Source organism: Chiroxiphia lanceolata, chromosome 16 (assembly GCF_009829145.1).
Source record: "Chiroxiphia lanceolata isolate bChiLan1 chromosome 16, bChiLan1.pri, whole genome shotgun sequence".
Taxonomy (NCBI): Eukaryota; Metazoa; Chordata; class Aves; order Passeriformes; family Pipridae; genus Chiroxiphia; species Chiroxiphia lanceolata.
Genome location: NC_045652.1, coordinates 1,657,325 through 1,682,324, shown reverse-complemented (window position 1 = coordinate 1,682,324; position 25,000 = coordinate 1,657,325). Strand labels below are relative to the sequence as shown.

The following is a 25,000-nucleotide window of genomic DNA, read 5'->3' as shown; positions in this document are numbered from 1 at the left end:
GGGAGATTCCGGGAAGTCCAGACAGTCTGTGCCGCTGCCGGGCTCAAATGTCAGCCCCTAGGGGGAACGAGGCCCCTCCAGCGGGAATCGGATAGCGGAGCTATTCTGGGCATCCCCTCCCCGGGAACGGGCCAACCCGCTCCGGGGGTCCGGCTCCCGCCCCGAAAGCCGCGGTGGTGGCAGTGGGGTCCCCTAAAACCCCCTAATGTGCCACACTGCACAACTGGGGGGATCTCGGGGGGCTGCCCAAGGCCCTGGGACCCCCTGTCACCATGGGGCCGTGGGGTCCCCACCCCAGCCTGGCCTGCGGGGACCCCCCTCTAACCCCCTCAGGGCCCCCAGTGGGGTGTGAGGGAGTGGCTGCGTGGGCACCATAGACTCCGCCAGGAGGGGTGAGAGGCCACAGTGGGGCTGGGGCAGCAAATGGAGTGCTGCAGGGGCACCGTGACCCTCCTTGCAGCCTTGTCTGCCAGGACACGTGGGTGGGCGACCCCGTCCACGGGGGGGGGCGGGTAAGGGCAGCCCACACCCATCATGGCGGCGGCAGCGGCTTCACGGACACGCCCCCCCACACGTGTGAAGAGCCGAGGTCTCGCGAGGTCTCGGGTCCTGCGGGAGCAGCCGCGTCGCTGTGGTTACGGGACGCGAGCCCCGCGCCGAGTCAGGGAGCCCGCGGGTTCGAGCCCCGCTCCGCCGGTGTGGGGCTGCAGGAGCGCCCGGGCGGGAGGACCCCCAGGACCGTTGGTGAGGGGCTGCGGGCAGGTGCACCCTAAGGTGGGAGAGCCCCCAGACCCGTGGGTGAGGGTCTGCAGGAGTTCCCCAGGTCCCTTCGTGAGGGGCTGCACCATGGCGGGACAGCCCCCGGGGCCGTTGAGGCTGCGCTGAGGGGCTGCCCTGCCAGGGGCGGGCGGACGTCAGTGCCCCTGCCCTGGCTGCGGGAGCTGAGGGTGTGAGGCAGCGGGGCCGTGGGGTCCCCAGGGTGCTCTGAGTCTCTGGAGGGATTCCCAAACCTGAGGAGCAGAGGGAGCCAGGTCCCCTGGGAATGTGGGAGCCGTGAGGGGATGGGGTGGCAGCCACAGGCCTTTGGCCCAGGAGGTCATGATTAATTTAAACACGGAGTAAAAGAGCGCCCAGGGCTGTACCTGGCGCTCGGAGCTGAGAGCAGCCTGGCACAGCGAGTCCTTTCTGAGAGCTGCAGCTGGGTGAAGTTTACAGAGCCAGATAATTTTCACATCACATTTCTCTCTGTCCTCCCCCTGCGCCTCATGATTAGTCACTGCCAAAGCCCTCTGCTTTCAGTGGTGTTTTGACAGCCGAGCCCTGAATAGTGCTCACAGCCACCACTGCTGTGTCCTGCAGAGGTATCTGGGAGAGGAATGGAGCAGTTTCATGTTTCTTGCCTCATTCTTTCTCCTGCAGAGCCATGGAGGTGCCTGCAGGGCTGGCTGGTGGGAGCGTGTCCTCTGCTGCAGCTCTTCCCAGCACGTCACAGCCAGCAGCAGTACAGATCACTGTCCTGAAGGCGCAGGACCTGGTAAAGTTCTTTGAAAATGTCTCTGCTAATTTAATAAACGAGGCCAGAGAGATTCTGTGTGCTGGGATCCTGTTTGAGGCCAGGTGGGGGGTGATAAGGCTACAGGAGAGAGTGGTGGGAGTATCAGAGATTCGGGAATACCACACTGTGGCTTCCTCTCCCTGTTGAAGGTTTGTTCGCATAGAGCAAAAGCTTGTGAGTCACATAAATTAGGGAATGCATCTCCTCAGCAGCAGTCCAGAAATGCTGGGATGAAATGTAACTCTCTGCTTCCTCTAACTGTATGTAAATGGCAGCTTTTTTTTTAAGCAAAACACAGTGAAAATGTGTATCAGTGAGGCAAATACCTCTGAAAAGATCTCAACTTGGTTACGAAGTCAGATTTTCATCCCAGCTACAGCTGTTTAAACCATACTGAAAGCAACAGGGTGGCTCTGGGCTTAAAAAGGCTGTGGCTCCAGTGCCAGACTATGAGCTGGTGCCAATCAAACCACCACTGCTGTGCTTTCCATGCGATGCACCCAGCTGTCCTTAAAGTCTCCTAGAGGAACTGGCATTTGGGAGGGAATGCAGAGGAGAAGCTCAAGCAGAAAAATGCAAATCCTTGCTTCTGCTCCAGCACAAGAGAGCAAAAAACAACCCAAAAGCACTTGCTTGAGGCTGTTACACTGTAGTGTTGGAGCACCTCTCACACTGATAGACTCGGCAAACAGGTGAGAGGTATGAGGTTAGAAGAGGAAAAACACTGCTGGAAAGAATAAGCCTATGTATTGATTGTATTCTGAATGTTGCTTTGTGGTTCTGGTTGCTCCATCCTGTGAAAGGGCTGTGGCAAAAGGAGGGGGGGTTACAAAAGGGCAATCACAACAACAATATGAAAAGAATTCCAGCTGTAAGAATGTGGAATCCACTTCCAGCTATAAGTGTGGAATCTGGTTAATTAGAGGTAGTGTAGAGAGAGATGAGAGAGGAGTCTTGGATAATTAATGGCACAGAGGAAGGTTAATTGGATTCTGTTTAGCCATTCATAGAATGCATGCTCAAGGAGACAGGGAGAGGGGCTGAAAATTAAAACCAAGTGAAAGAGTTCTCTTTTGTATAAGAGCCAACATGAAACTAATTACCCCAGTGACAGGGAGAGAGGGAGCTGAGGAAGAGGCTGTGGAGGTTGGGCATCCCTGTGGCTCAGCACTAAGGAAAAGTTGTTTGGGTACAATGGTCCTTGTATTCAGCCACTTCTCTGTGGATTGAGAACTAAACTGTGTTTCTCCTGCTGGGAGGCTCTTTGGTACCTGCTGCCCAGCACTCCCTCTCGCTGTAGAGGTGCCTGGTGCTGCCCAGGCATGCAGGTCGCCCCTGCCACATGTTGTGCCCTCATCATCCCTCCTGTTTAAGCCCCTCCGTTTAGACATTTTAAATTCCAACTAGAATTTGAATCTGCTCATCCCTGCTTAAAGCAAGTGGTATGAAGGTGGTGTAACAACAAATTGCAGAGGTCCCCAAAGAGCTTGCTGGAGCTCCTCTTTGATTTCATAGAATCATGGAATCATTAAGGTTGGAAAAGGCCTCTAAGACCATAGAGTTCAACCACTGCAAAGCCACCACTAAAACAAGTGCCACATCTACATGTATTTTGAACACTTCCAGGGATGGTGACTCCTCCACTGCCCTGGGCAGTGTCTTCCAGTGCCTGATCACCCTTACAGTGAAGAAATTTTCCTTAATATTCAATCTAAACCTCCCTTGGCACAACTGGAGGCCGTTTCCTCTCATCCATTTCAGGGCATTCTGCAGTGACATGATATCCACAAGCATCCTGTGAACTCAGCCCTGTAGCTCAGGAGCTACTTTCCTAGAGACAACAAACATCTCAAGCTTCCCGGAAGCACAAAAATATCAATGGGGTATTTTGAGATTTGTTTTAGATGTGTCTTTCCTAGGGTGAAGCCTGGACCTCTCCATCTCCTATGCCAAGGCTCCTGATAATCTTTGGGGCATCATGGCATGGTGGAGCAGGAAATTTCCCTTTTAAAGGCAGGGAAGGGTGAGATCCTAGCATGGCCAACATCTGCTACTCTTGGTGGAACAGGCCCCCCCCCCGTGAGCCCTGTCCTGGGCACTGAACTGAGCTGCTGCCAGAGGAACTCGGCTCCCAGGCAGCTGCTGCAGAGGCAGGTGTTAATCTGCTCTTTTATTGACAGAGAACTCTCAAGAGCGACGTGCTGGTTACGTTGGTGCGTGTGGAGTACAACGGAGCAGTCCTGGGAGACTCCTCCAAGGTTGATGTCTTGCCAGACGGGACAGCAAACTACAGTTTCACGACTAGCTTTGAGTGCAGTGCCGACGGGCCCAACTCCTTGGAGGTCATTGCGCAGAAACCGCTGCTCTGTAAGTACCTGGCGCTGGATCCCCCTCCTCGGAGGTGGGTACTGTCAGCTGCAGGAGTCCCTTGTTCAGGGATAGCACTTGAGCAGCAGCAGTGGGAGGATCTCAGCACTTGTGTTTCCATCTCTGCCAGTTGGAAGAATCCCCTTCCATGTCGGCCTGTGCTCCTTTGGCTTCACTGTGCATGTTGGCTTTGGGAGATGACAAGGAGCATGTGCCAGAGCTGACACAGACCCTTCCCAGCCCCAGAACTGCTGATCTGAGGAACTCTGCCAGATCCTCTCCTTTTATCTCCCTAGTGACTGTGGTAGAAGTGGGGCAAAAAGAGAAGAAAAAACAGGAGAAGACCACGCCTCTTGGCCAAGCTGTGGTGGACCTTCTACCTCTGCTACAAGGTACAACATTGACTTCCACAGCCTCCATAACCACTTCTTGCTCCCTGGTACTTTTTTATCTTTGCTTATGGAACCCTGACTATAACTTACCTCCTTCTGACAAAGTGACCTTCATAGCTCTGCAAAATCTGTCTGGGGGGGAGAGGGGGTGGCATCAGTAACTCAGCATTAGGAGTCAGACCATGATTTTGTCTAGTGGAAGGGGTCTCTGCCCATGGCAGGGGATTGGAATGAGATGATCTTTAAGGTCCCTTCCAACCCAAACCATTCTGTGACTATGATTCTCTGCCGAAAGTCTCACTTTAGGCTGTTTGCACTCCTGTTTCTTCCCAGGAGAGTGTTCATTGAAGGTCTCAGCTCCTTTGTATGCAGTGCCTGCCTCCCCATCAGAGAGCCCACGCCTGGAGGTCATGGTATGTGGAATTCAGAACTGTTCCTTCCCTCATTCAGCTCTCTGCTGCTTTTTAATGGGAGGGAGAGCATGACTCAGCCACCTGGCTCATCACGGATGTGGTGCAGCCCTATATGTTACAGGCTTGGAGGCCTTTCCTGCTCCCATTGACGTCTGTCCCTAGTTGCCTGTGATAGGTGAAGTCATGCTGGGAAATGTTAATGTGTGCAGCTACTGATTTGCTCTGGAAAAAAAACCAGAGATGGAAATCAGAGTGCTGAAAAACTCAAAAAATACAACACCTGGGTCACCTCTCCAGCTTTATTAGTTTTCCTTTCTGTGGATAAAATATCTGAGTCCATTATTGTACGAGGTCTGGCTGCCTTTTCTGAAAGGTCCTTATTCATTCAGCTGTTTGCAAAGTACCCAGTGACTAAAATGAAGGGAATGAAGTATGAGACTGGGAAAGTGTGTCCAATTTTGCTGCTGAGCCTGCCTGCAGTGAGCACCAGGAGTGAATTGGAAGGGTGGATATCACATTAGCATCTCTGTGTTTAAGAGGTTCACAGTGAGCAAGGTGGGGGGACACTCATTAGGGAGGCCAGGTAATAAATGCTGACCAGCTGGTTTTTCATTGCACACCATCCATCCAGGGCTGGGACAGGTAATTAAAGGCTGCACACAGAGCGTGGAGATAGGGCAGAGGCAAAGCACGGCCTTCTGAATCACCAGGGGAAAAGCATCATTTTCCATCCTTGATGTTCCTTCTCTGCGGCTCCTTTTATGAGACCCTGCCTCATTCTCCATGGCTCATTTTATGAGACCCTCAGGGCACATGCCCTACCTCAAACAGGCTGTGATTTAAACAAACAAATACCACAACTGAGCCAAATTGATCCTGAAATTCCTTTCCTATCCTGGTCTGTTTTCTTTTACATTTGAGATGAGGCATAAGATAACATTATACATTCTGGCCTCAGTTTTCTGCTTGCTTCTCCTTAAGACTAGGCAACTTATAATTGTCTAGTTACTGGCTCTACTTTATCCTGGTCTCACAGGCTGGCCTTGAAGTGACAGTGTGCACCAAAGAGCCCCTGCTCTCTGCCACGGAGTTCTCAAGTGGGAGCCTCCTGAGCGTCACGCTGGAGGCAGCTTATTCTGTTCCTGAAGCATTTGCCACTGATTCCCAGCAAAACTACATGGCTTGTTTGCAAGTACCAGCAGCTGATGAGGTGAGAGTGGTCCAGGCATGGTGACAGGGGATTTGGGTTGTTCTCCCAAACACAGAACAAGTGTCCAGGCACGTGGGCTGTACAGTTGCTGTGCCTGTGCACCAGCAGCCTTTGTTGAGAGGCCTTAGGGGCTCTGTGGCTTGACATGTTTCTTTAACAGAAAGCTCTGCTTGGAAAGATTGGGATTCAACCTGGCAGCGTTTTTTCCACAAGGCTCTTTATATTTATCCCATTCTTTGTATGTGTGTGGTGGAGTGTGTTTTCTGAGCCAGGCCCTGCACTGCTGCTTAGCTTTGTTATCCCAGCTCCGAGCAGCTGGCTCTTGCTCCTGCTTCTGTTGGAAATGCAAATCCTTTGTTTCTCATGTCTCTCTAGAAGGAACTCCCCTTGCTCTTCAGAAATGGCATTGTGAAGGCTGATGGTGAAAAAGAACCATTACCCCGTCCCAAAAACTGGCCCCTTGGTAACATCCTGGCCCCTGGTGCCCTGAGCATACCCAACTCCTTCATTGTTGGAGGGCCCTATGAGGATGAGGATGGAGAGCTCACCAAAAGCGAGGTGAGGAAGGACTGGCAGGGTCACAGATGGAACTGAACCAGCAGGGACTGAGAAAGATTTGTTACGAGGAGGTGGTTGGTCAGTCCCCTGCACAGTGTCCAGGCACAGAGGTGGTTCCCCTGGGACAGCAGGCATGCAGGCTCACTGCAGGAGAGATCCTGAGGGGCTGTGTGGCAGGTCTGGTCCCCAAAAACCACCCACACCGAGCTGCTGGGCTGGGAGTTGTGTTATGTGCTGTGAGCCAGGCTCTTAACACTGATGGTGTCTGCAGGAAGGGCTGCTGGCTTCTCTGCTGGGCTGGCCTGGCTATGGGGACTTGGCCACCTCTATCTGACACACATGCTCTCCCAGGGAACATTTCTGGGGATAATGCAGGCTGTGGATTGCTGTCCTGGCTCTGACTGCATGCTGTTTCTCACAGGATATGGAATTCAGGCTCCAAGCAGAAAGCACAAAGAGAATCGTCTGGGACGTGGAAAGGCGCTGTTACCTGGATGCTGCTGCAGTAGCTGTGTAAGGGACCTGAGGAAACCACCCCAGAACATGCTCAGATGAGTGACCTGAGGCTGGGAGCAGCAACATGCAGGTGGTCTCAGACCTCCTACAGGTCAAACCGTGGCTCTGCCTCACCTCCCGTGGCTCCTGTTGGCCTGAGCAAGAGAGCAGCCTTGAACTGCTGTGCTGGGAGAAGGTGGAGAAGCTGGAGCTGCTGTCTCCAGGCCGCAAATGCTCATTCCTGTTGCCAGCAACTGGGGCTGGGGACTCTTTCAAAGAAGGGGTAGAAGTTATGGTGAGCAGGCATGGAGTAGGGTGGCCCACACAGCTCTCCTCTGAGCTGCTAATTAAATTTTACTGAATTTTCAATGCATTAAAAACTTTCACTCCATGTGGGCACTCCTCATTTGTTTTTTTTATTGGGTAAGCATTACCTTTAGCAGCTCCAGATATGCTCAAGATCAGGCTAAGCATTCCATTTCTCTTTGAATCCTTCTGTTTTCTTGGCCTCAGCTGCATCACGACTGTGAGTTTTACAGCAAAATTACTCCTTGTGTAGAAATATTCCCTTCTATTTCATTTGATTTTTAAAATTCTTTTCCCTACATGTCTCTTGGTTTCAGAGTCACCAGCCACATTGTATGGGAGCTCAGGGTCTGCTTGCTCTGTGCAGTTCAGGATTTACACCAAAGTTAACCACGCTCCTTCTTGCTTGTTTTATTTCTGAAGTAACCAGGGGAGAGAGAAAACCGAGTGTGTCACTCTCTCAGTTGTTTTATAGCTGGTTGTGCCATAAATGAAAACAGCAGTGGGTGGAGGAGAAAATGTCCCCAGCTGCCCCAAAGCACACATGTTCCTGTGGCCTGAGGGTGTTTTCTGTGGGCCTTGGGTTGAAGCAAACCCAAGAGGGGCTGCTGGGGCAGAAAGGAGGGTGGTGGGGCTCTCCAGCTTGGTTGGTGCATCCCCTGATCCCTGCTTTGTGCCCAGGCTGCAGCAGCGCATTGCGGAGTGTCGGTACTGGCCTGTGGAGCTCTGCAGGGTGTCCACGGCCCCAGCCAGCAAAGGCAAAGCTAGCAAAGTTGACAAGGTAACAGTGGGGAGGGGTATGCATTTTCCTTTTGATGCCTTTGTGATACCAAAACCAGCCTTGAACTGGCCAAAGCAAGTCAGAGAGCAGGAGGCTTTGTAAAAAATCCCGTTTATAGAGCTGTTAAATAGTCAAAGGGTCATGTTTTTTCCTTATAGCATACAGAGCTCTCACTGGTGGTCTGTGGCAGCTGGGTGGAAAGAGGTCAGGGGAAGGGTGCTTTTTAGAATCACAGAATCCCAGAATGGTTTGGGTTGGAAGGAACCTCAAAGTCCATCTCATTCCAACACCCTGCCATGGGCAGAGACACCTTCCACTAGACCAGGCTGCTCAGAGGCCTGTCCAGCCTGGCTTTGAAGAGAATGAAGGTAATTCACTGAGCTTATCTTTGGCCAGTGGTGCTTTGGACATCTTGAAGAAGTTCATGTCTTCTTTCTTGGGCTGTAGGTAAGTTATGATTTTGGACCTAAACCAGGGTGATTTAACAGAGGAACAGCCCCTTAGCTAATGGTTCTGTTCCTGGCAGCTGGTAGTGTGAGAGCTCCTAATCTGTTCCATGGTAAAGTCATATAAATTGGTGTAAATTCCTTTCAGCACTCACCAGGGCCAAGATTTTGCAGTCACCTGGTTTCTGTCCAGCCCAAGATGCACAGGGTAGGGTTTCTAACCACACAGCTGCTAACTTTGCAGCTGTATCTCAACAAGACCATCCTGAAGAATAGCAGAGTGCAGGAGTTAGAGAGAAAAGCTGCCCCACAGGGTTTGGGATGAAATTAATATTCTACATATGGAATGACTCCAGTGTATTCATCCAGATTGTCTCGGCTGTGTGCCAGTGACAGGGAGCCCCTGGCTCATCAGGTGCTTCAGTTTGCTGTGTGACCTCTTCTTAATGGGATCAGTGACCCTGTTTCCCTGAGGAGAATAACAGTCCCTTGCTCTGTGTTTCCAGGGAGATGAAACACAGATTTCCTTCCATGGTGTGGCATATGTCAACATGCTGCCTTTGCTGTGCCCTGGTGTGAAGGAGATCCGAGGAGCTTTCCGTGTCTTTGGCTACCAAGACAGTGAGGTGTTTGAGAAGGTGAGAGCAACCAGGCAGCCAGGACTCCAGCTCTGCAGCTGGGTTTGCACAGAGAGGTTGGGGGTGGACAGCGTGGGCAGGGGAGTGTTTGGGAACAGGCATCATGGCCAGGGGACTGTTTGGGAGTAGGCAGCATAGGCAGGGGGGTGTTTGGGAGCAGACAGAGTGGGCAGAAGGTGTTTGGGTGCAAGGAGCATGGGCAGTGGGATACTTGAAACTGGATCTGAACCTTCACTGCTCTTCTGGTGATGGAGAAAAATAGTGATAAAAGCTCTTAGGTGCAGATTTCTCCAAGGCAGGGAATTTCTGGGGGTGTGTGAGCAGGTCTGGGGGCTTAGAGAGGCTTTGAATCTCACTCCACTCCCCTCTCTGCCATCATCTGAGAGCTGTAAGAATGCTCCTCTCTCCCCAGTCTGGGCAAATGAACTGTGTTGCTGGGAAGAGCAAACAGTGGCTTTAAAAGGATTGCGTTACCCCAGGCAACCACCAGAAAAGCTGTCACTGGAGCTCTTTCAGCTCTGGCTCACTGAGGTTTATTTTTCTTTGCATTTCTCCCTCTCTGTTACTAAGAGTGACAGTTACATCTCCATTTTCCCACCCTCCTGGAACAGACCTGAGCTTGTTTCAGGAGGGCAGATGCACAGCCTGGTTTTACCACCCACGTTCCCTGTGGTCCAGGCACAGGAGCCGGGTGAATTCCAGCCCTTCTGCTGTCTCGCTCCCACTGGCTGCTGTAGAGCAGGGCTGGGCACACAGCTGTCAGCTGGGCTCTGCTTCCCCATAATGAATGACAGCATCTTGGCTGTGTGGTGCTGCTTGTCCTGTGGCATCTGTCACAAGTGAAGTCCTTCTCGTTCCTTGGTGTTATGGATGCTTTTGGCTGCCTTGTGGTCTAGGCAGTCTCCATACAGCTGCTCCATCCCTTCCCCAGGATCCCCATAATTCTTGCAAGCCCAATTCCTGTAACCATGATGGGGGAATGGCCTGTCTAGGCGGTCAAACACTGTGTAAACACAGAGCCTGACAAACCCATTTCTTGCAGTTCCCTGGTGTGTGTCAGGGAAGCTGCTCCACACCGGGTGAGCTGAGAGCTGAGAGTTACTGCCAGGCAGGTGGGGGCACCCAAAAGTTTGCAGAGCAGATGTGGTGAGGGTGGCCAGATTCCTCTAACAATCCACATCACCAGGCAAGTCCATAGCCATGAGTCAGGTCTAGGATCCAGCCAGGAGTTGTGTCAGGATCATAGAGCTGGGTTCTAGCATGTCTATCACATAGCTCAGGTGAGGATCAAGGGCCAGTCCTCAGTGAAAACACAAATCTTGAGAGAAGATGGAAAGACTCTGCTGAGTCTCATCGTCCAACCTGAGGCTTCACAGCTACATGGGATCAGGGCTGGCCTGGAGCATTGGCAGCTGAACTTCTAGGGGAGGAGAATGAGGTTGCAAAGCTTCTTAATGCATTTAAGACCCTGATGATGTGTTTTGTGATGTGAGATGTTAAGGCAAAGGGGTGAGGAAGCCTACTTTGTCCCTTGATTCCCTCTGTTCCCTCTTTTTTTCAGACCAAAAGTCAGCACAGTATTTTCTGGGAACTCAAGTCGCATCTCAGTCTCATCAAAGAAGGGCTGGGGACCCCTCCCCTTCCCAGTAAGACTCAGAAGGAAGACAAAGATTCCAACAGAACGGTAAGGTCTTGGGAGGCACATTGCACTGTGATTGCTCTGCTTCCACATCAGGGGTACTTGGGACATGCAGGAACCAGGGGTGGATGCAGGAACCAGGAATGCAACTGTTGCCTCAGCCAGCTAAGAGATACTGTCACAGAATCACAGAATCTCCTCCCTTGGAAGGGACCCACAAGGATCATCAAGTCCAACCCCTGCACAGGACACCCCAACAATCCCACACTGTCCAATCTCTCCTTGAGCTCTGGCAACCTTGATGCTGTCCCCACTGCCCTGGGGAGCCTGTTCAGTGCCCAACCACCCTCTGGGGGAAGAACCTTCTCCTTATATCCAGCCTAACCCTGCCCTGACACAGCTCCAGCCATTCCCTCAGGTCCTGTCACTGGTCACAGAGAGCAGAGGTTAGTGCTGCCTTTCCCTCATGAGGAATCTGCAGACCCTGAGGAGGTCTCTCCTAACCTGAAATCTTAGCACTGAACAAAGGTACCATCTCACACCCTGAACTTGCAAAGATATGAGATCTATGGAGACTGAAACGAGAGACATCTTCTTTTTTGAATTGTTACAGAGCCCATCCAAAATCCAGTTGTCAGATGGCACTGGAGGACTTGAAAGTACCAGAATTTGCAGCGTTGATGGACAGGTAATTATGTTTCTCCAAAGAGAAGGAGATGCTAGAGCATCACTCTGCTGGTGTCTCACACCTTCCACACAATTAAATTCCTTAAGAGTGAGTTGGACAAGGGATATTTCACGTAGATGCTGTCCCAGAGTTCTTCCAGTGATGTCCAGCTGGAGATCAGACAAGCATTGGGCCAGAAGGTCTCTGTAAATTATCAGGCATTTATTTAAAAGGGTTCCTGCATATTTTGGCTTCTTCCTCTGAATGCACATTCATTCTGCAGGCAGATTGATTATCCAGGCTCTCTCCTTTTTCCTAACCTGTTTTCTTGAGCTGAATTTTGCTGCTGTAACTCATTCTGAGGACGAGCCATAAAACAAGCTGTATCTCTGCAGTCTGGAGATCTGTAGCTGTATGCTCAGTATTTCATCGTGCCAGGAAGGCTCCAGACAGCACGACAGTGAGAGCAATGTTTATCTTCACAGCAATACAGTGAGGCAGGAACGTTCCTGGTGCTGGAGATAAAGCTGGACAAGGCCTTGGTCCCCAAGCGGCTGCGGGAGGAGCTCACCCGCCGGTGCGTGAGGAGGGGCTGTGCTCTGGGGCTGATGGCTCATTTCTGCAGGGTAGGGAGGGGGCTGTACAGAAAGCTCCCCCATGGAATGCTCTGCAAGGACCAACCCAGGCCATGAGACAAAGCCCACGGGAATCAGGGGGAGGATTTGGCCAAACTGCTTCAGAGGTGGCATCTGGTGTGTTGGGAAAACACTTGTTCATCCCAGCTGGCATCTCCCTGCCGTTCCTCTTGAAACAAGAGACAGCAGAGCAGCACAACAGTGTCTGTGTTCCTGTATGGGCTTTGTTTCCCACTAATCCCTGTGTGCTTGCCTTTTGCCTGTGAGTCCTGGCCACCAGCATGGACTGTCCGGGGTAGTACTGCTGTAACTTCACCAGAACATTCTGTCATTTTTACCTTTTCAGAAGTTTTCTCCCAATATTTTACCCGATTTTTGGCTTTTATGTTAGTTTTCATGTTGTTCTGCTGCTCTTTCATCTCTGCTACTTTGAGTCTTCTACTGTCTGTTTGATTTGAGGCAGTTCCTCCCTGCTGTGTTATGGGCTAGGAAAGGACCAGCACATCTAGTCCTTTTTACTCAATAAAAAAACATTCTGTTTTTTTACTCAATAAAATGCAGCAAATTAATAAAGTATAACAAGTGCAGATCTATGTCTCTCTCAAACAGAAGTATCAGCCATTCTTTGAAGGGAGAGTATGCGTGTTGTCCTCTGTGCTGCCTACTGTATTCCAGGAGGAACAGGTTGAGGAAGGTGAATCCCCCTTAGAACAGACCTTTCCTGGCCTTTTTTATACCATTTCTAGTGCAATGCATGTGAGTTCAGGGTAACTCCTCATTCACCTGCTGTGTGCAGCTGAATGAGGCATGTGGCACCTTGGCTCATTGGGTTATAAGGACTGAGAGTGTTCTCATATCCAGCAAGCAGAAAATGTTGATAAAATCTCAATGAATTAAGGCTGTTTTGGCACCAAGGATTTTAATCCCACAATCTCACAATGTTTCAGGTTGGAAGGGACCACTGGAGGTCACCTAGTCTGACCTCCCTGCTCAAGCAGTGTCCCCCAGAGCAGGTTACTCAGGGTCATGTCCAGATGGCTTTTCGATATCTCCAGGGAGGGAGACTCCACAGCTGCTCCCGTACCAGTGCTCAGTCACCCTCACCTTGATAAAATCTTAGTAAAAATTATAGTAACCCTAATGAAAGGTGTAACGTGACTAATGTAACTCCAGTATTGGCCCAGACAGGGTTGGTGTGGTGTCTGGGGGTAGGTGGTCTAAGGCTGGTGTCTGGTGTCAATCTGTGACCAGGGGATGAGGTGCCATAGCTGCTGTGTGATGTTGGGAACTGATGGATCAGGTGACTTGGACTGTAGAGTGATCAAATTTTTCAGAGCTTTCCTCAGGTTGGTTCCTTCCTTACAGCTGTTCCGGCAGAGCAGGAGCTCTGAGTTACAGATCTGCTGCTCCAGCAGTGTGTTTTTGATTGCCAGTAATAAATGTTAACCCTACTATGATGAGCTACAAGCATCAGTTGTAGGGATCTGGCCTTGACAGTTCACTCTTGGTCTGGCATCAGTTTTCGTCCCAGGTCCCTGTGAGGTGTCTCAGGGACACGATGGCAGGTTGGAGCCCTCGCACTACACGCTGCTTGTGCCCACAACAAGCTGACTTCCCTGGCAGTTCATCTGGTTGATCTCTTCTGTGCTCTCATTAACAGGGTCAAGGAGATGATTCCTTCTCGCCCTGCACTGCCTGCCCAGACTGAAGGAGCCAAGAAGGTACGTGCAAGAGTGTGTGACCTTGCCACCACTCTGCCACCCATCCTGCCCTCATTCCTCTCACACAGGAGAGTCTTCGTTCTCAACCCTGCAGCAACATGTAGATGAGGTTTGAAGAAGATGATAGTGCAAGGCCACAAAGATGGTGAAGGGTCTAGAGCCATATAAGGAGTGGATGAGGTCACCTGGTGTGTTCAGCTGGAGAAGTGGAGACTGAAGTCAGACCTCACTGGGGTCTGCAGCTTCCTCATGAGGGGCAGTGGGAGGGGAAGCTCCGATCTCTGCTCCCTGTAACCAGGGACAGGACCCCAGGGAACATCTGGAGCTGTGCCAGGGCAGGGTTAGGTTGGATCTTGGGAAAAGGTTCTTCCCCCAGAGGGTGGTTGGGCACTGACCAGGCTCCCCAGGGCAGTGGGCACAGCCCCAAGGCTGCCAGAGCCCCAGGAGTAATTGGACGACGCTCTCAGGGACAGGGTGGGATTGTCGGGGTGTCTGTGCAGGATCAGGGGTTGGACTTGATGATCCTTGTGGGTCCCTTCCAACTCAGGATATTCTGTGATTCTACAATTCCATGAAATACCCAGAAAAGGAAACTTCTGGCTGTGTTATCTCCACACTAGTGTGCCTTGGGAAATCATTGCTGGGGTACATCACTTGTGTTCACAGCCCATACAAAGGGAAGAGATGGAGCAAAGGAGGGAAGGCAGCAGTGAGGGGGTGTTTGGAAGGAAATGGGATACTGGGGAAAGAGGCCACCAGAGCCTAATGTTTGCCCTGGGCAGTGCCAATAGTTTCTTGTCTCTGATTAGCCCATGTGCTTCATCAGACTCAGACAAACATGAATCAGCCCTGACCACTCTCAAGTCACCCAGAATTCTTGAGGACCAAGATTATGGAGATTACAGGCTCTGCTGAAGAAGGCTGGCTCCTGGGTTTAAAGGCTCCCAGTAAATTAGATATATTTTACTCACAGACAGTTATATTGCTATAGAAGAGACAGCAATGACTGAAATACTGTGTTCTTATTAAAAAAATCTTGCAGGAAGGAGCTCTTTTGTGTTTACCTGTAGATATTTTCTCAGCCCTCAGGCGTGGACAGGAAAGGCTGTGTGACAGACTAATTGAGTCAGGTGGCGTTAATGGGAGGTGTGGGCTGTGCCAAATCAAATACATATCAAGGCTGATTGCATAAGTGACTTGTGAAATTTAATTAATTAATTTCCTAGGTGGTGGAAGATTATCACAAACGTGTCACGAGCGTTGCCAATGCCATCCTGAGTGAATACCACAAGCTCTTTGGGAAGCAGCTGCCTGACCAGGGAGCAATAGACCACCAAACCCTGGAGGAACAGAAGCGTCAGCTCAACTATGAGCTCAACACCTCTGGGAAATATTTTGCTTTTAAGGAACAGCTAAAGGTAAAGGCTCATTTGTGCTGTTCTGTCCCGACAGTTTTTCAGTGAGGAACTGCTGCTCCATGGTGGTAACTCGGGATGATGTGGTGCTCCAGAATCCCCTCCTGGCACTCAGGGCTGTTGCAACAGGCACTGGGGGGACAAGATTCACCTCTAATGGAGGAGATACCAAGCTGCTTTGGTCCTACACCTGGAGAACACTCCCTATGAATGGGAGATGGTCACATCCATTTGCCCCATGCTCATAACCTGAGGAGGGCAAAGCTGATATCTCACACAACCACAGTCTGCCCTGGCAGGAAAAAGGAGTTCCCCTCTCTCAGCTGCACAGCCCTGGCTGTGCTCTGACCAGAGATCCCCTCTCTGTGCCAAGGGGATGAGGCTTCCACATGCTGTCCCTAAAGGGGCACTGGAGTGTCAGGGAGGTGGGGAAGGAATTCCCCCTGCTTGCTTTTTTTCACTTTTAACAGTGCTGGGCTGGATTTATCCCTCAGAACTAAGTTGCAGCTTCAGGAAAATCAGTATGTTCTGGCTCTTTCTGATAACGGAGCTGGTGGGGGGCATAGGGAGGACCTTCCTTGTCCAACAGTCCCATGTTTCCATAGTATCCTGTGGTGAAGATTGTGAGGGAGAAATACCTGAAGACCACAGCATTTGAGACCCAGGAGGAGCTCCAGGCATTCCTCAGTGAGCTCTACGTGTACCTCGTGGAACAGATGCACATTGCCCTGAACCAGGTAAGGAGAAACCTGGGGCACTTGGGCCACGACTTCACTGTGAATCCAAGGCAGGTGAAGGACTGTTGCCTTCAAGACAGAAGCAGGCTCATGTTTCCATTTCTGCAGTTATCACACATGGACCCCAAGCCACACTCAAGGCAGGGTCCAGTGCATCTGCATCCTGCTGCTACAAAATCCTGATGGTGGCATACGTGTGAGATGCCACTTGTAAAGCTGCTGTAGCTGGGGGCTGGGTTTGTGCCTCTTGCCGCTCACCTGGGCAGAGCACAGACCTCCAGCATGAGCTGGGGTCACCAGTGAGTGGCACCACAGAAGCTTTGATCTAGGGAATGTTGTAAATAATCATAGAAACATGGCAGAGTTTGGGTTGGAAGGGACCTTAAAGCTTGTTTTACCCCCTGCCATTGTCAGGGACACCTTCCACAGATGGGGCAGCCACAGCTTCTCTAGGCAACCTGTGCCAGGGCCTCACCACCCTCATGGGGAGGAATTTCTTCCCAATATCCCATCTAACCCTGCCCTTTGGCAGTGGGAAGCCATTCTCCCTTGTTGTGCCTGTCCATGCCCTTGTAAAAATGGATATTGCCCTGTTCCTGTGTGGCAGAGGTACCTCGAAGTGACAGGAACGTGTCCCACCACAAAGAGCAGCTGGGACAGCTTGCCTTTCCCTGGTGTCCAGCCCCAGCCATACTGGTCTGTACTGGGTGCACTGCTGGACTGGGATCACATGAACCATTCTTCCCCTCCCCAGTAACACTGTCTCACTCCCTACCAGCTCCTCTCTGAGGAAGGTGCTTCTCCCGCCCCTCCATCCCGCACGACCCAGGAGCAGCTCGGGCTCTTTGCTCGCGAAGCTGAAGCCAACAAGGACTACAAACTGGCCTCTCTGTACCACCAGCAGGTAAAGGAGCCCCTGTCCTTCCCTGCCCACGTCCCCTGTGTCTGTGCTGGCAGCAGTGTGGGGCCACTGGTGACGGCTCAGCCAGCCTGGACTGTGGTGTAGGGACAAAGGAGCTGAACGTGACCGGGATACTCAGACTGGAATGGGAGGGATTTTCCAGGGAGATGCTGCTCCCTGCAGGATGTGTGACTATCCCTGGCCAGGTCGCTAAGGACTCATATATATGAGTATTGTCCATTCTTGAAGCTTGACAGAGCTCAAGAAGCATTGGGACAATTTTCTCGGGCACAGGGTGTGACTCTTGGGGATGGTTCCTGTGCAGGGCCAGGAGCTGGACTCGATGATCCTCATGGGTCCCTTCCAACTTGGCATATTCTGTGATTCTGTGACTCCAGCCTCAAGGCCACGGGAAATGGGATGAGCTGGTCCAAAAGGCTTGCTGGGTCAGTACTGGGGACACTGGGCCCTTGGAGGGGGTCAGCTGGAGATGGAGGGTATGTGTTAGGTGGAGGAAGCTTAGAGGAAGTGGGCTTCCAGCACGATCCCAATTAAGGGACACCCTCACATGTGATAGGCAAGGGCTTGATTCCTGCTAAACTGGGCTGGGGTGGTCAAGAAAGCCCTGACCTCTGTTGTCTAGAGGATAGCTCAGGACCAGCACAACATCCAGGCCTGGCTGGACTATGGAGCCTTCTGCCTCCTGCATGAGGACACCACCAAAGCCCAGGAATGCTTCCAGAAGGCTCTTTCTGTGGACCTCCAGCACATCCAAAGGTGCTGAGCACTCCCAGTGGGTTGGTGGGAAGGTGGGGGTGTCCCCCACACCACTACCTGGGGTCTGCAAGGCTGACTGGCCCCCCTTGCCCCAGCTTGCTGCTCTGTGGGATTGGGGCTGTCATGCTGCAGCGCTATGAGGATGCAGAGGTTTTCTTTGAGGATGCCTGCTGCTTGGAGCCATCCAACATCGTAGCCTGGACCCTCTCAGGTAAAAGGCAAGCCTACCAGGTCCTCCAGGTGTTCCTGTAGAGCTAAGCATTTGTCCTGCCCCCAGTCCTCTTCTCCCTGCTCCAATCTGAGAGCTAAGGCAAAGATTTTGCTAAGGGTCAGGTGTCTGCTTGTGCCACTCTGTCTGTCTCCCACAGGTTTGTTTTATGAGCTGCAGAATAATAATGTTCAGGCAGAAAGGAACTTCCGTGAGGCCAAGAAGCTCCTGCAAGCCCAGCTCAGTGAGGAGAGAAGAATCCCCAAGGCTGCTGAGGGAGGAGAAGGGAAAAAGGACATTTCTCCCAGCACAGACCCAGAGGAATTCTTGCCAGGTAATGCTGGGCAAACCCAGGAGGTGCCCTGGCACCAGCAAGGAGGGGCTTGGAGCTGTGTGGGACGTGGTAAATGGTGGAAGGAGGGGAATTTCTAAGAGGAGAAATACAAAGGGTGAAGGAAGAAGATGTGGACTGTGAGCTGGAGTAGAATTCCATGAAAGCTGTTGCTGTGAGTTCCCAACACAGCTTGGAAAGCTCTGCCTCACCAATTCAAAGGGCAAACCAGCAGCTGGGTGGTGACCCTGAACTCAAGGCTTCCTCTGGAGCCTTGCTGAGTCCAGCCTGAGCTGAGACTGTCCTGAGTCCCAAATATTTGGCCAGGCTGCAGGAAATGCTGGCTGGCTTTGTTTTTAATGTTGTCACTACTCCATGCACAGTGCCTCAGGCCAGCAGGCTCATGTCATGTGTGGTTTTTGGTCCCTTCTGATTATGAGGGAAGGGATATTCATAGAATCATGGAATTACTAAGGTTGGAAAAGACCTCCAAGATCATTAAGTCCACCTGTTAATGCAGCACCACCATGTTCACCACTAAACCATGTTCCCAAGTGCCACATCCATATGGCTTTTGAACACTTCCAGGGATGGTGACCCCACCACTGCCCTGGGCAGCTGTGCCAGAGCCTGACCATTCTTTTAGTGAAGAAATTTTCCCTAATATCCAACATAAACCTCCCCTGGCACAATTGGAGGCCATTTCCTCTCATCCTGCCTCATTTATACCTGTTTCTGGCTTCACATGGTAACCTTGTACTCAAAACCCCAGCCCCAGGTATTGCCTCCTGCGAAGAAATTTCTTCCCACCTTTGAAAATCTGATAGGTCTTTTATATTTTCTCTCTTCCCCATTTTTTGTGGAATCATGCTCCCAACTGGGCAGTTTATGGCAAACCCTTTTCACATAATGGTTGTTGGGGGTTGGTTTCATTCCAGAGGGGGTTCCAGATGGCTCAGCTGACAAACTTTCAGAGGTGGTGGATCCTGCCCTGGCCTGTGTGACATCCAAGGAAGAGGCTACGGCACCAGAGGCAGCCCTGGAAGGTCAGGGAATGGGGACCTGGTGTGCAGGGGAGAGCCCAGTGCTGGGAGATGGCTTTGTGGGATCAGTGGGGAGTAACGTGGGAGCAGGGAGGTGTGCATGTCACAACACCAAGGCCTGTTCTCTCCCCCTAGCCAGGGAATCTCCAGGCAAAGCAGGTTCATCCCGATTTTCAGAGCAGCACATCTCAGGATAGACAGCCTGAATGCAGCTCTCTCTCTCATGTCATGTACCCAATGGCCTTCCTCTGCTGTTGGAATGTCTCTCTTCTGGGATGCCTGCTCTTAAACTGTCTCTATGGATCTCCTCTGGTCCTGTGGTGTGTGATCTGCCTCCTCCACAGCTCCACTCCCCAGTGGATGGTGGACATGGCAGTGCCAGGTGCCTCAGGGCCCCTGGTTGGTTTGGGGAGGCAAGACCCCCACTGAAGTTGTTTTTGACAAGCATCATTCATGAATTCCCACCTTTTCTCTGAATTTGGACTGGAAAATCAGTGGGTCAAGAGCATTACTTCTTTTTAGATCTCATACAAAACATAAACCCTTCAGAAAGAAATGCTGAGTTAATTTCTGCTTCAGCCTCCCCTGCCACCTCCTGGGTTTCACATCATGTTACTGGGATTCCTCTGTCCCCACCAGGATCTCAGGCCCTGCTCTGCCTCCAGAAATAAATCCCCCACTTTGGGACTGACAGAGACACATCTTCTTGCAGCACCATCCCTTGGTTCAGGACCTCACCAACCTCCCTGCACAATCTTCATGAAGGCAGTGGAATTCCTGATGAAAGTCAATGCTGTCCAGGTCAGCTCAACAGGGAGTGGAGGAGTGAGAAGGGAGGTTGGTTTATTCCCAAAAAGCTGGTGGCATCTTCAGTCAGCCTTGTTTCCTGGGCTCAGGGAATGAGCTGTGGCCACTCCAAATGCTGAGCACAAGAGGGAGCAATGCCACCACTGCCCAGAGATGCAAAACTGTGGCTCGGCAGAGTATTCAGCCCAAAATGCTGGTTGTGGACACAGCCATCTCAGGCAGGTGAGGCCCTCAGGGGGCCTCAGCCCAGCACTGCCTGCTGCAGAGGGAACAGCCAGCTCAGAAATGGTGCAGTGTGCTCCTCTCTGTACATTCAGAGGTAGGAGCCATTATTGTGATGTTTCCAAGATGCCAGAACCCCTATGATTCAGACCCTTGTGTGTGTCAGAGTAATTTTTGTTCACCTGTGGAATGTCCCTGTCCCACACAGTTATCTCTGGGGTCTCTCTGATTGTCATGTTATGCTGCCTGCCTAAATTTTACATGGCAGAATGAGTTGGTTAAAGCAAAACAGAACTAGAAGTAATCATGGAATGGTTTGGGTTGGAAGGGACATTCAGGTTCATCTCATTCCAATCCCCTGCTATGGGCAGGGACACCTTCCACTAGACCAGGGACACCTTTCATTAGACCACATTCAAAGGAGGGGAAAAAAAAAATCTCCCATGTGTTTTCTGTTCATGGAAGTCAAACAGGTTGTCTGTCAGCCCCCTGCCCTGTCTTTCTGGTGTGCCTGTGGTTTCCCTGCTCCCCTAACCACCACCTGTGCCCTTCCTCCCCAGTTTGTTCACAAGGCACTGGCCCACGAGCTGCTGAGCCCGCAGGGAGGCCCCAGCTGTGGGTATTACCTGGCACTGGCCCGGACATACCTGCTGCAGGAGGATCTCCCCAGATGTGAGCAGTGTCTGCAGGAGGCCGTTGGGATTGACTGCACGGTAATGCCACGTGTGTCCCTGGGGGGCTGCAGCAGGACCCCACCCAAACACTGCAGCAACCTGTGCTGCTGTGCGTGTGAACCCAGAGCTTCGTTTCCACTTTACAATTCAATGTTAGTCCACAACAGTTTCAGCAGGGAGGGCAGTCACACCAGGCTGTGGTTGCAGCCCTGCCCTCCCTGTTATCCTATTCATTCCTGGCCTCCTGTCACCTCCTGCACAGACAGGTGGCATCTCTGAGCCTGTCTCTGCCTTTCCCTCTCCAGTATCTGCCTTTCTTTTCCCTTTGGATGGGTATATCCTGATCTCATTTCTCTTGGTGCATGAGCCAGGCTCTGTTTTGTGAGAAACAAGGTTGCTATTCTGCAGAGAGGGAAGGTGGCTCTGGGGAGGCAGGTTCAACAGAAGGAGGGAGGAAGGTGACACCTCGGAATGCTCTGTGACTGCTGACTGTACCTGGGAGCCTTGTGCAGGCCAGGACACTGGGCAGGGAGCTGGAGGGGGGATCCCATGGTTGGTGTCCTGCAGGCAGCCCACCAACTTCAACTCTGTGTGTAAAACCTGCCCTGCTATCATAGAATCATGGAATTGTTTAGGTTGGAAAAGCCCTCTAAGATCATTGATCCCCCAGCACTGCCATGTTCACAACTAAACCATGTCCCCAAGTGCCACATCCACATGGCTTTTAAATCCCTCCAGGGATGGGGACTCCACCTCTGCCCTGGGCAGCTGTGTCAGGGCTGGACAGCCCTTTCGGTGAAGAAATTTTCCCAATATCCAATGTGGTGCAATTTGAGACCGTTTCCTTTTGTCCTGGCCCTTGTTCCCTGGGAGCAGAGCCTGACCCCCCTCCAGCTCCCCCCTCCTGTCAGGAAGTTGCAGAGCCAGAAGGTCCCCCCTGAGCCTCTTTTTCTCCAGGCTGAGCCCCCCCAGCTCCCTCAGCCGCTCCTGCTGCTCCAGACCCTTCCCAGCTCCGTTCCCTTCTCTGGACACGCTCCAGTCCCTCAATATCTGTCTTATTGTGAGGGGCCCAAAACTGCCCCCAGGGCTGGAGGTGCCTCGGCAGTGCCAGCACAGGGGGAATTCACTGCTCTGCTCCTGCTGGTACAGCCCAGGGGCCATTGGCCTTCTTGCCCACCTGGGCACCCCTGGGCTCATGTTCAGCTGCTGCCAACTGGCACCTCTAGGTTCTTTCCCTCTCTCCCCTGGAGAGCCTGGAGCGCTGCAGGGGGTTGTTGTGATAATGTAATTAAACACTGCTCAGCTCCTCCTTTCTGCTGCTTACAGGTGTCCCAGCCCTCCTCCCAGGTGTTTCTCTTTCCTGTCTCCCATCCATGTCTCACTCCTGGTTTTGTGTGCACAGAACCCAAATGTCTGGGCTCAGAAAGGACACCTGTGGTACCTGAAGGGGGACTGTGGCCAGGCAAAGGAGTGCTATGAGCGAGTGGTCAGTTTTGTGGAGGATGCTGTGGACATGCACTTTGTCTACCTGCGCCTGGGCTCCATCTACCTGGAAGAGAAAGAGGTGAGGAGCCAGCAGGAGTGGTGGAGGGGAAGTTACCACAAAGCAAGTTGCTCCCCCAGCAGCTGTGGGGAGAGTGGGTGTCTGAGTCCCACTGGAGATGGGGTGTTTGGCAAATCCCTGAGGAGGGGGGGCTGCCTGTGGAGTGATGTGCTGATGCAGAAGCATGGCTCTCTCTCCCCTGGCAGTATGGCCGGGCCAGGCAGATCTACCTGCTCGCCTGTGACAACTCTGCGTCCTGTCTCACATGGCTGGGGGTGGGGATCGCCTGCTACAGGGTAAGTGCCACTGCCTTCATGTCATCTGTGCTTTAATCAGTGCCATGGCATGGGACACAGGGCTGGCTTTTGCATGATCCCCTTGATTTAAGTAAAGCTTGGCTGCCTGTGCCCCGTGGCTCCACAGGCCATCATGTCCTGTGCACTGTCACAGTCCTAGTGTGGCACCCAGGCTGCTCGGATGGGCTGTGTCACTGCTCAGCACCTGCTCTGGGAGCAGCCAGCCTTCCCCCTCATCCCAGCTCCAGCCAGAACCTCCTTCCCCAGGGTAGCATGGCAAGCAGTCTGGGCTCTGCTCCCAGTGCCTGCCTGCACGTGACCTGCATGTCACCACCAAGGAACTGAGTGGGATGTCAGTAGGGAGGAATCTCAGTGCTTTCCCAAGGGAATCCAGCACATCTGAAGGGCTGCCAAGGACACCCAGCCACCAGCAGCGTGGTATCTCCCCAAGGAACACCTCACCAGGTTCCTCCAAGGGAGTTTGGCCAAGGGAAGCAACCAGGGAAGGAACTTGAACTTCTCTTTCCCCCTTGGCCAAATGTGCAATTCCTGAGGGGTTGTGGAATAAGGCCAGGGAAGTGCAGCCCACCAGGCACGAGCTACCCCTGCCTGCCTGGACCTGCTGCACAGCAGGAATAGGGAGCAGGAGCACAGCCATGTTTCCTCGTGGAGCTGGATCACTCAGCTTCTGGAGGTGAAGGTGTTTGTGCTGCTTTCCTTACAGCTGGAGGCTGATTTGAAAATAGTGTGTGATCCCATGGGGGTCAGCAGTGGGAAGTTTGTTCTCCAGACTGGAGAGCTGGATGCTGGCACTGAGGATAACTGCTTGTCTCTGTCCTAAATCCTTTCCCTGCCTCCCTATCAGGGGAACCCTGCTAGGAGCTTTTGATGCACTGATTTCCTCTGCTGTTAGAGCAATGGCTGTTCACTTCTGAAGCCCCTTCTGCTTGCTCTTTGCCTTTTGTCCATGCCTCTCCTTGTCTCCCTCAAGCTGGGAGAGTTGGTGGAAGCAGAAGATGCTCTCTCTGAAGCCAATGCCCTAAGTAACACCAACGCTGAAGTGTGGGGATATCTCGCCCTCATCTGTCTGCGAGTGAGTGCCCAGCCCTGGCCAGCCTGATGGGGAAGAGGGTTTTCAGGGGTTTATTGGGGGATTTATTGGCATCTGCTCACAGATCTGAAGATTATGGTGTAGAGCTCAGTGGTAAAAAGTCTGGGGGCAGTGCTTGGGGAAAGCAAAGTGTTCAGATGGCAAAGGCAGAGCCCTTCCTTGCTTCCAGTCATCCCCTGGGGCATGTCCTCCCTGCTGAGCTTCTTACAAATGTCCCTTCTTTGAGATCTTGTGCCTTTCCTGGGGAAGGGGCACTGCCGAGGCACCTCCAGTCCCGCGGGCAGTTCTGGGCCCCTCCCGACTGCAGGGTGGAGCCTGGGGAGGTCGGGTTCTGCTCCCGGGGAACAAGGGACAGGACCAGAGGAAATGGCCTCAAATTGTGTGGAGGTTTAGATTGGATATTGGGGAAATTTCTTCCCTGAAAGGGTGGTCTGGCCCTGGCACAGCTGCCCAGGGCTATGGTGGGGTCACCATCCCTGCAGGGATTTAAAAGCAGTGTGGATGTGGCACTTGGGGACACGGGTTAGCGGTGGCCTTGGCACTGCTGGGGGAATGGTTGGATTTGATGGTCTTAAAGATCTTTTCCTGCCTAAACGATCCTACGATTTCCTCCCTGGCGGCTCTGTCGCTGTCGCAGGGCGGGCGGGAGCTGGAGGCAGAGCAGTGCTACAAATACACCGTCAAGGTTCGTGTCTGTACCCCCGCAGGGACCGCCCGCCGTGTTCCCTCCGCAGCTGGAGGCCCGGCTGTAGCACGGGCAGCTCCGTCTCCCGTCGGTGTCCCCGCCGGGCTGAGGCACCGCACAGCCGTGTGTGTGCGGGGGGTCCCGGCGGTCGGTGGAGCCCGGCCCTGACCGCCCTCCCCTTCCCCGCAGCTGGGCCTGCGGGACGACGCGCTGCTGCGGGAGATCCGCGCCGCCCAGCGCCGCTTCGGCTTCGGCGACCCGGCGTTCTGAGCCGGCGGGCACATAAAGGCCCCGCGCACCGAGCGCTCGTCCCGCCTCGCGATTGCGTCGCGACCCCGGGGGGGGCGGGGAGGGGGCGGGGCGGGGAGGGGGGGGGCGGGGGGGCGGGTCCCGGGTCACGTGACGGGCCGTAACGCGCCACCGATTG

General features: G+C 52.7%; 1 protein-coding gene across 4 annotated transcripts; it reads left to right on the top strand.

Moving 5' to 3' along the window:
* Positions 1-604: 604 nt before the first annotated feature.
* On the top strand, positions 605-24,873 carry CFAP70 (cilia and flagella associated protein 70). 4 transcript variants are annotated; one of them, XM_032704159.1, is made up of 28 exons: positions 605-744; positions 1,420-1,534; positions 3,736-3,922; positions 4,219-4,314; positions 4,648-4,727; positions 5,764-5,937; positions 6,313-6,495; positions 6,917-7,008; positions 7,978-8,077; positions 9,030-9,161; positions 10,723-10,845; positions 11,414-11,488; positions 11,953-12,044; positions 13,763-13,823; positions 15,050-15,241; positions 15,844-15,975; positions 16,754-16,879; positions 17,520-17,653; positions 17,749-17,864; positions 18,022-18,195; positions 19,131-19,238; positions 19,948-20,036; positions 20,825-20,977; positions 22,341-22,502; positions 22,688-22,777; positions 23,769-23,870; positions 24,526-24,573; positions 24,763-24,873. In XM_032704159.1, the coding sequence occupies exons 2-28, from the start codon at positions 1,424-1,426 to the stop codon at positions 24,841-24,843; spliced, it is 3,213 nt and encodes a 1,070-aa protein (XP_032560050.1). In that variant the 5' UTR covers positions 605-744; positions 1,420-1,423; the 3' UTR covers positions 24,844-24,873. The 4 variants fall into 4 exon arrangements, with proteins under 4 accessions (XP_032560050.1, XP_032560052.1, XP_032560053.1 ...); XM_032704160.1 differs by having other exon boundaries at positions 631-774; XM_032704161.1 differs by lacking the exon at positions 22,688-22,777.
* The last annotated feature ends 127 nt before the right edge of the window (positions 24,874-25,000 follow it).

Excerpts from the sequence above, each read along its gene's own strand:
- CFAP70 (XM_032704159.1), top strand. The coding sequence starts at position 1,424 with ATGGAGGTGCCTGCAGGGCTGGCTGGTGGGAGCGTGTCCTCTGCTGCA. Across the intron at positions 20,037-20,824 it reads TGAAAGTCAATGCTGTCCAG|TTTGTTCACAAGGCACTGGC; the intron begins GTCAGCTCAACA and ends CTTCCTCCCCAG. Across the intron at positions 20,978-22,340 it reads CCGTTGGGATTGACTGCACG|AACCCAAATGTCTGGGCTCA; the intron begins GTAATGCCACGT and ends TTGTGTGCACAG.